Below are 9,818 nucleotides of genomic sequence, written 5' to 3'. Positions count from 1 at the left end.
TAAAAGATGAAAATGTGTATTATAAACGTCATGTACATAGCCGATGACAATGTTTTGTGGCAGTACGGCTGCGTCGCCAACCATTTACAATCAAACTTGTCGAAGAAGGCGTTTATGCCCCGAGACTTTGGGCTCAGTGGTCCCACTCAGTGGTAGTAGCCACCATAGCTGCCGTATCCATAACCGTGGCCGATTCCGTATCCATTATTATAGCCGAGACCATATCCAAGACCGTGACCGTATCCAAGACCGCTGTTCAGATAGGTGACCGATGGTGGAACCGTGTATCCGTAGTGGCCGTAGCTGTACGCTGGTGCAGCGTAAGTCGGAGCGTAGGCGACTTTTGTGATAGGCGCGGCGTACGCCACTTTCGTGATAGCAGGTGCAACGGCGAGCTTAGCGATGGGTGGAGCTACCGCGACCTGAGGACAAAACGAGAGAGAATTATATACCTCGTCCGTTATTTTATTTTATATAGCTACAGATAAATTAAAATTTCATTAAAAATTTTAATTCTCCCTTAAAATGTGCTCGGTAATTATTCCAGTTTTTTCCCCCTCGTCCGGGAGCGTTATTTAGCCGAAATAATAATACAAAACTTTATTTCTACTGAATTCATTTTGCGCGGAGAGCTCGTTTATGGATTACAGCGAGTAAAACCGGAATTTTCATCCGGAATTTACCCCGGTCATTGGCGAAGCTACTCCGGTGCGCTGATAATCCTTCCCTTCTCGTATCGGTTACACGCCCGACCGTTTGAGAGCTTACTTTACTTACCTTGTACGTATTGGCGTAGCTGGTCGCAACTGGAGCGTGCGCGTATGCGACCGAAGGTGCGATCGCCGCTACTCCATGACCTAAGCCGTAGCCACCGTAGCCGTAACCGCTGCCGTAGCCGTAACCGCTGCCGTAGCCAAGCCCTCCGTATCCAAGCCCTCCGTATCCGGAGTAGAGGCCGCCGGCGGACGCGTAGGCGACAGTGGCGAGAAGGACGATCTGCGATAAAATGTAGATATGCGTCAAGAATGTTCCTCAGATTCATAACTGCTTCTATACGTAAAAATCGCGACGGAATTCGGGACGAAACTTGATGCAAAACTTGATACGTTGTGCAACTCAGGAAACATTTACGGAATCAGAATCATAGTTATGAAATAATTGGAACGTGTTCTATTTTTATTTTTATGAACAGAAAGTGCGTGTCTGACGCGGGTGGGCAAAGCGATGGATTTGTTAACAATTTTCTCTCTTTGTTCCTCAAAAAAGAAAAAACTGATTATACTAAAAATAGATATATAAACATAGAAAAGGCAAAAATATGATAAATATGAGAGAAATTAAAACAGCGTGTTTCCTTAGCGTGAGAACATTTTGCCGCCAATTTGTTTAAGTGGTCTTATGCGACAATGGACTTCTACGTGAGATTATCCTAAATGACAACATGAAGCTTCTAAGCGAGCGGTCTGCGTCGTCGCGCATAGCCTTCGGCTTTATTTACGCATATCCAGGATAACTTCAAGCGCGTATCATACGATATGAATGAAACAAACGTATTCCAGCACGATAAAATCATGCCCGCGGCGGCAAGTAAAGTTCATAGCAAATGTTACGTCCAAGCATTTCTCACGGTATTGCAAGTCGACTCTGTCTCTTTCTCTCTCTCTCTCTCTCTCTCTCTCTCTCTCTCTCTCTCTCTCTCTCTCTCTCTCTCTCTCTCTCTCTCCTCTCTCTCTCTCTCTCTTTCTCTCTGTAGTTAGAGATAAGTCTAATCTCCACATAAAAGCAAAGTTATAAGAGGATAAATGTCATTTTCGAAAATACGAACTTTTTTACATCTTGCGATATGTATTCTGCGCTCGACAACTGTGTTTTCTCTTTTAAGAAATTTAAATGATCCATTTTAAAAATTATATATCCCGAAAAATTATATAAAGTTATGTATGTATGAGAGATATCTTTTAGACTCTGCGTCGGGGAAAAACCGCGATGGATATCTATACACTCTTCACGATATAAAAGTTTCGCCGCGGCGCTCGTCCGCCCCGAGTGCTTCACTCACCAGCTTGAACATGTTGCTCCAAGTGCTTGCGATCTGTTGTCGGTACTGTGGACTGACTACATCTCACGTACCCCGTCAGATCACTTATATATCCCCCGGCGGATTGTTTTTGCTCGCGCTCACGCGTCAAAGATCCAAGGGGGAGAGATGCGGAAAAAAGTTTTCCCTGCCAATCGCGGGCGAGGCGAATTCGTAGGTGAGGTAAACGGCGTGGGGTCCCCGCGTTTGTTTCCCGCCGTTGCTGTCGATGATAGTGGGGTGGGTCGGACCCCGGCGACTCGTTACGCGCTCACCTAGATCCTAGATCCTTTGCGGTGCCGTGGATGACTCGCCGCGCGGTCTCACCGCGCGACCGTTCGCGCGAAGGACGAAGCCATTATCGGCCCAGGCGGGAGAAAAGGAGAAAAAAAAAGAAGTATCGGTCGTTCGATTCGCATCGTGAGAAAAAGTGCGTCCGTGCGCACCTTGAGCGCACACGCGCGCGCGCGCGCGAACGTGCGCGCGATCGCGAGGGAGGAAAGGAGAGAGGTTGCCCCTCGTCTCTCCTTCGTCTCTCTTTACCGCCGGCCCCCGGTCACTCTCAATCGCTTTCTGTAATTATTCGCGCGTCTATGATCTTGTCTGTGCTCCGCGAAGCGTGAACAGAGCAACACGGGGACCTCGACCGATCGAATGTGGCACGCGGTGGTGCGGAGATGATACCGGTGCGACACACAGGGAATTCTCTCTCATATTTCTCTTACGTTTTACCACAATTTTCTCTTATTACAATTTTTTACATTAGCATTTATACTAGCTTCTCGTATTATCGCAAATTTACCTGGTGAATTATTATCTATCTTTTTTTTTTTGCCGCGCGCGTTGTTATAAATTTTATCTACCTTATCTTTATATACCTACCTACCTCTTTTATATATTAAAGGAAAATTTAGTTTAGATATTTTTTATTGCACGTTACGTTATTATTATCGGATTTTATTATTGTTTTATATTTTTATATCTTTATATCTCCATATATATATATATATATCGCGCGTTTCTATATTCTCTTCGCTTTTTCCGATAAATGCACCGCTACGCGTCGATCCTCGATGGAGTGGGTGTGTCAACGCGAGTGTCGCTTCCGGTCATCATCGGAGCGAAAAATGAATCATCTCGCGTATGCAACGAGCTCGTGGAAATGCGTCCTCTGTACATAACTAGCGTAACAATACATTGTACAACTCGATTATTCATGGAATTCACTCGCTCAGAGAGCTCTCGCGGAATAATGCGGATCTCGAGCGCAAAAAAAAAAGAAGGAACGTAGGAAAGAGAGGCGGCGTACTTCATTAACCGCGGAACAAATATTTTTGCGTACTCTTTCCTTGCTCGCCTCGCTCAATGTCGTATACCTGCAGCCTTGCTGGTCGCGGCGGATTATCTTCGTCCTTATTGCGACTCGTGCTTACACGTCACCTCGTATACAACGCCGGTAAACAGTAATAACGCGAGCGTGAAAAGTTTCCTCATAATAAACGGTTTACTATTCACTGTCGCCTTCTTAATAAAGTGCACGCGCTGCATCATAGCTGCATCATACATATGCATAACATGCATATACTTCTCGCCCTTAAGAAATTTTTATTAAATCACTTATTTCCGCTTCCACCTTCGACGTAGGCTGACTTAGAAAGCTAGAAAACAACAACTTTGTTCTTGGAAATGAAACATTAATTATACATATTATTTTCCAAGAATGTAGTTCTACATTTTATTTATAAATTCTTCTGACCACTTTGAAGGCTTTCGTCAATGAAAATTCCTATTATTTCTTCAATATTAATATCGTACTTGCAGTTTGCGAAAATCTGAAGAAATTTTACAGAGATAATTGCTGCTAATTTTTTTATCACTGCAAATAATTCTCCGTTGATTTTAACGAGCTAGCATTTGTACAACGGAATTAAACGGGCGATTCGATATATATCCTCCACCGGTTTTCGCTGGCCTTTTTTTCGCGTAACGCGGCCATTTGTAACCAGCCCTAATGGTTTACGATGCGATTAACTCGGCTGCGCGCCTCGGCATCTGCCCTTACGTGTGCCCGCGAGGCACGCCTAGACCGATCGCGAATTGGGGCTAACGAAGATAAATATCGGAGCGATACGCGTATATCGCGAGTGAGATACGTTGCGACGTGCTGGGTGTATTGTGTATATATACGCGAATTCTCTCTTTACGTGAAACGCAAAATGTCGCTGCAAGACAAACGGTCCGCTGTCTCCTGCCTCCGGGCCCGCGGGCGATCGATTTTTAAAAGACGGCCAGCTACCGAAGAGAGAGCAATGCATAGTCGGGTGACGATGCACAATGCAATACCTACGAAGGTACGTATACAGGGTGTCCCGCTTGACGAGCGTTAATTTTGTTTTACGACGGGATTGCTTAATCGTTCGGGAATCGGCTTTTCCTTGGCGAAAACATCGAGACGCCGATAACTTTCAAGTTACGAGTAATTAAAAAAAAAAGAAAGTCTGCTCGCCAATGAAATCTCAGAGGCCATATATGGTTTATTTTATATGATACGTTCTTTTAATTTTAGAGACGGAATTTATTTTATAAAATCTTGACTTACTTATATAGAAATACGCGATGCTAAAGATTGGAAAGCTAAGATAAACGATGACCTTCCGCGATAGTCACGCTAAAAACTCGAGTCCAAATTGAAGGATTCCGTCGTTAAAAAATAACGCGCTAGAAGTTGGACACCTTGCATTTAAGCCGAAAGGGATTAAATCCGTTAACCCGTGAATCCTGCGAGTTTTATGTGATACATGGCATTTTTTATTTATCGTTCTATTTTGCTTATCGGACAACGTCAGCTCCGCCTCCGTCGAATAAGTCCTCTTGCTTATTCTATATATCGACGTCGATGACAAGTGACAGCAAACGCTTGTAAATACGTAAAATACGTTCTCTCTTGTAGAACGATAGGATATCGCGCCCATTTTATTTTCTCTCTTTTTTCCCGTAACGTAATTATGTAAGGTTTGCTCGCGAGACCGAGATCGTTAGCGAGAGCCGAGCGAAGATGTAAAATCGCGGGAAACCGCGGCGGGAACAACACGCGCGGTGACGGAAACTGGAACACCGTGATCTAAATCCCCAAGTTTATACGTCTGCATTATTAGCATTAGCATTCCGTGTGTGGACCCCACGTGTGCTCGGCAGGAGTGTCCGACCTCCCCGTCCATCCGCGTCTCTCTCTGTCGCGGTTACGTAAACGCCCTCGCGGTAGGTAGGTAAATGCGGACGTGTGATCCCGCAGAGCTTATCTCCAAATCTCGAAAATATACTTTTAAAACATTTTTTTTTTTTTATAGTAAAAGCGACGTATCATAAAGTTGCTGAAGGTTGAGTGGTGCAAAAAGGAGAGGAGATGTCGTCTAATCTGCACACACATTTTCTTACACATTCCCTTTCAATATATTCTTTTCTTAAGACGCTTTGGCGAGATAAGCCCACCGGATTCTCGAGTCCGTCTCGGGATTTCGCGGATCTCCGATGTAATATTGACCGAGGACAGCTGATATTTCTCGCGCGCTGCGCGAGACGGGCGTTACGTTTCATTTTTCACGATACATTCAGGCATGCGTGACATCACGTCGCTTAACAACGAGTCCTCGAGCCGGCAATTGTGCAATTATTGCCAATAATGTTCTCGATCGTCGTAAAACGCGAGGACCGAGAGCGCGAGAATACGGCCGACCGCGCGACGTCGGCACCGGCAATCGGCAGTGATGCCGGCGTGATGTACGAGCCTCCGATACGCGCCCCGCCGCGATTTATTACGGCGCGTTATCGCGGAGTTGGGAATTGTAAAAGAATCCCTCCCGGGCGTAGAATGGAGTGTGTCCCGAAATAAATCGCCGAGTGATTTTTAGCCCGCTAAACGGACCGTTGCTCCGCGGACGAAATAAATGGCATTTAATAAAATTAATAAAACGAATCGCGAAATTAAGCGTGTATTAAAATTGAAATACAGCGGGAATAAAACGTGATAAATTTAATTGTGAAGCATTTAATGAACACGCCGGTGAGTAACAAGGAATACCGCGAATATCGCGCCGCTTGAAACATATAGAACGTGAAGGGGGGGGGGGGTCGATTTCAATTTTTAATTAAGGTTTTAAGTGTCCTTTCTTTCTCGTTCCTTGACTAAAGTGCGCAACCGAAGGTAAGCAAACGCTCTCGGTGGTGCTTGCGCGTAGCAGTTTTACTTGAAGGAGAGGAAGCAGGAAACGTTTCCCCGATACGTACATTTCGCATTATCTCCGTAGCGACCGGAGGTTACCCGGAAACCAGGCGCAAATCCCAGAGTGCGAGAGAGTGTTCCGTTTCGTCGTGTTGTAGACGCGGTTAAGAGGATGCTAGAGAAATGAGTGCTTTTTACGCGGGAAAATGGAGCAGGAGCTTCTTTTTTCGTTTCTTTTTTCTTCTCTCATTTTTTTTCCCTTTATTTCGTGCACGTAATGTACTTTCGACGATGGGGGACACGCGGAAGACGAGGAACAACAAGCTGTCGGCCGACGTTGGCTCGGCTACATATTATTTTACATTCTAAGAGGATACGAGGGTGGGACGATATAACTACGTAAAGAAGCGACGAGAGCGGAAAGGAAGCAGCAGGTGTAGCGAGCACTCGATAAACATCTTCCGTAGATGGGGACGATCTTCACTTGTCCTCGCCCTCGCCCTCTTCCTCCTCGTCAAATTCGCCCTCCTCCTCGGCGGTGGCTTCCTGGTACTGCTGATACTCGGACACGAGATCGTTCATGTTGCTCTCGGCCTCGGTAAACTCCATATCGTCCATACCCTCGCCGGTGTACCAGTGCAGGAACGCCTTGCGCCGGAACATCGCGGTGAATTGCTCCGACACTCTCTTGAACAACTCCTACACAAAAAGATTAAGTTCTCGATGTAACTACTTTTGTTTTTTAAGTAAGAGAACAAGTTACCTGACGTTCGACGAAACCGAATGTTGGGTAACTTGTTTTGGAAAAATTTGCAATTTTTAGAAATCGACTGAACTAAAAGCTTGATTGATTCACGGTTGAAGTTTTTTGGTTGAAGTAAATGACGAACGAACCTGAATAGCCGTAGAATTGCCAATGAAAGTCGCGGACATTTTTAGGCCCCGCGGAGGTATGTCGCAAACGGCGGTCTTCACGTTGCTCGGTATCCACTCGACGAAGTAGCTGCTGTTCTTGTTCTGGATGTTGAGCATCTGCTCGTCCACCTCCTTCATCGACATTCTGCCGCGGAATACCGCGGCCACCGTCAAGTATCTACCGTGTCGCGGGTCGCACGCGGCCATCATATTCTTCGCGTCGAACATTTGCTGGGTGAGCTCCGGTACCGTGAGTGCCCGGTACTGTTGCGAGCCTCTAAAATATCATTTTAGAATTACGTGAATGCCCGGTACTGTTGCGAACCTCTAAAATATCATTTTAGAATTACATCGAAAGCAAGAAAGACAGAAAATTATGTACGCGAATAATTGCTTCTAATTAGTTAATTAATTATATTGATTTTACTGCAATTTAGGATATTTCATTTGGATAAAGCAGCGATATAACGTCAACTCTCGTTGAGGACTGACGCTCTAATTAATTAGCTTTTTTCAATTTAATTAGTTTTCCTTGCGAAAAATTTGAGACCTAGAGGTCAGGGGAGCGAAGCCGGGAATGAAGAAGTGCAGTCGCGGGAAGGGGACCATGTTAACGGCGAGCTTCCTCAGGTCGGCGTTAAGCTGGCCGGGGAATCTAAGGCAAGTGGTGACGCCGCTCAGGGTCGCGCTGACGAGATGATTGAGGTCGCCGTAGGTCGGCGTGGTCAGCTTGAGGGTCCGAAAGCAGATATCGTAGAGCGCCTCGTTGTCTATGCAATACGACTCGTCCGTGTTCTCCACCAGCTGATGCACCGAGAGAGTGCAGTTGTAGGGCTCGACCACGGTGTCCGATACCTTCGGAAGAAGGCGAGAATAGACGCTGACGTGCAACGTATGGCATCCGCGGCCGCGAGTATCGGGCGCGCTCGCGTATCGCGTAACCGTGTACACACAAGCGAGAAAGTACAAGCATTGTACGCCGGCAATGCGCGCGGTATTGTCCTATTAAGGACAAAAGGTCGGTTCCTGGCGGCCGCTTTGTCTCGCATCCATTGTACCTTATCCCGCGCGCATCGGAAAGACTTTCGCGTTGCGGCGAAATACACTACGCGGATGATTTCCGATGAAAATTCGAAACGTAACTCTTGACGTGAGATCCGATCTCGCATTGTTTCCGAAAATCAATGGAGATCTCGCCCGTGAATATAGAGAACGCGTTCAAATTATTTCTTCGAAAATCATGCTAGACGCGAGTCCGTAGAATCGAGAGAGAAGTCGAGATTTTTCTGATTTGAAGTGAAACGAAGCGATTGAAAAATGAGCGAAGTTCAAAGAGCGGATATACCTTCGGCGAAGGTACCACGCTGAAAGTCATCATGATCCTGTCGGGGTATTCCTCGCGTATTTTGGAGATGAGCAGAGTGCCCATGCCGGCACCGGTGCCGCCGCCAAGCGAGTGCGTGAGCTGGAATCCCTGTAGGCAATCGCAGCTCTCGGCCTCTTTCCGAACGACGTCCAGGACGGAGTCGACGAGCTCGGCGCCCTCGGTGTAGTGGCCCTTGGCCCAGTTGTTGCCGGCGCCGCTCTGTCCGAACACGAAGTTGTCCGGCCGAAATATTTGACCGAACGGTCCCGAGCGGACCGCGTCCATCGTCCCGGGCTCCAAGTCGACCAGGATCGCACGCGGCACGTATTTACCGCCTGTTGCCTCGTTGTAGTAGACATTTATTCGCTCCAACTGCAGATCCGAGTCGCCGTGATACGTGCCCGTAGGATCAATCCCGTGCTCGTCCGAGATGACCTCCCAAAACTACAATTGTTGTAACATTGAAATGGAAATTTCTCAAGGAAGTCGATACTTGGACACAGTCGTTCTGATTACAGACAAAACGATATTTTCGTATGTATATAAAAATTTCGAGATTATATGTGAATTTCGATCTCTGATCGATTTTTTTATCGTCTATTGGATAAGCAGTACATGTATACTTACTTGAAAACGCTCAAGTGACATTCATGTTAAGTGAAACATACCTTGGCTCCAATCTGATTGCCGCATTGGCCGGCCTGAAGATGCACAATTTCGCGCATGTTCGCTAGTTCAACTTCGACTTTGCAAATCCTTCCTCTTCGTCACGATACGCAAACCCGTGAGTGCAGCGAAACGACGAAATCAAAACTCCTCGTCGTCGTCGTCTGTTTTCGTTACCTTGGAAATGCGTAACGCGCACGGGTATTCCGGGGTACGGGACGACGCGAGGATGCACCGGGAGATAAAGTCGAGAACACGAAAGATCTCCGACGCGACGAGACTCGTAATAATTCCGGCGAAATCCCTAACCCTAAGAACCGTAACTCGGGTAATTTGGCTGAGTCAAACTCACGTTCCCATGGATACACGGGCGAGAAGAGAGTATCTCCGCTTCTGTTTCGGGACAATTGAATGTAACGTTGATGAACAAAAGACTCCCGCCGGCGTATCTGCTCGCATTGTTCGTCGGCTTCACGGGTTGTCGAAAAGGAATTCGTACGCCCCTCGGTAGATTTTAAATTTTAACAATTCAAACAGAGAATACGCACATTTTAATAATTTAAATATATTTTGTA

At 46.4% G+C, this 9,818-nt stretch overlaps 2 protein-coding genes across 2 annotated transcripts; both read right to left on the bottom strand.

Annotated features, from left to right (window-relative positions):
* On the bottom strand, positions 1 to 2,880 carry LOC139784978 (uncharacterized). Its single transcript, XM_071724157.1, has 3 exons — positions 2,060 to 2,880; positions 778 to 996; positions 1 to 422 (listed from the first exon to the last, which is right to left on the bottom strand). Exons 1-3 carry the CDS (start codon positions 2,069 to 2,071, stop codon positions 147 to 149), a joined length of 507 nt encoding a protein of 168 aa, XP_071580258.1. The 5' UTR covers positions 2,072 to 2,880; the 3' UTR covers positions 1 to 146.
* A 918-nt stretch (positions 2,881 to 3,798) lies between these two features.
* On the bottom strand, positions 3,799 to 9,755 carry LOC139784893 (tubulin beta-4B chain). Its single transcript, XM_071724071.1, has 5 exons — positions 9,246 to 9,755; positions 8,557 to 9,021; positions 7,762 to 8,066; positions 7,191 to 7,488; positions 3,799 to 6,995 (listed from the first exon to the last, which is right to left on the bottom strand). Exons 1-5 carry the CDS (start codon positions 9,300 to 9,302, stop codon positions 6,777 to 6,779), a joined length of 1,344 nt encoding a protein of 447 aa, XP_071580172.1. The 5' UTR covers positions 9,303 to 9,755; the 3' UTR covers positions 3,799 to 6,776.
* Between the last annotated feature and the right edge of the window lie 63 nt (positions 9,756 to 9,818).

Source organism: Temnothorax nylanderi, unplaced genomic scaffold (assembly GCF_030848795.1).
Source record: "Temnothorax nylanderi isolate EJ_2023f unplaced genomic scaffold, tnyl_v1.0 TNYL_tig0008_pilon, whole genome shotgun sequence".
Lineage (NCBI taxonomy): Eukaryota > Metazoa > Arthropoda > Insecta > Hymenoptera > Formicidae > Temnothorax > Temnothorax nylanderi.
Note: the sequence above shows the minus strand (reverse complement) of the source record. Positions and strands in the feature narration are given on the sequence as shown.

Coding starts and splice junctions, on each gene's coding strand:
- LOC139784978 (XM_071724157.1), bottom strand. Junction 423..777: donor GCTACGCCAATACGTACAAG/GTAAGTAAAGTA, acceptor TTTTGTCCTCAG/GTCGCGGTAGCTCCACCCAT.
- LOC139784893 (XM_071724071.1), bottom strand. CDS start 9,302: ATGCGCGAAATTGTGCATCTTCAGGCCGGCCAATGCGGCAATCAGATT. Junction 7,489..7,761: donor TTCGCTCCCCTGACCTCTAG/GTCTCAAATTTT, acceptor ATGATATTTTAG/AGGCTCGCAACAGTACCGGG. Junction 6,996..7,190: donor GCAATTCTACGGCTATTCAG/GTTCGTTCGTCA, acceptor CTTTTTGTGTAG/GAGTTGTTCAAGAGAGTGTC.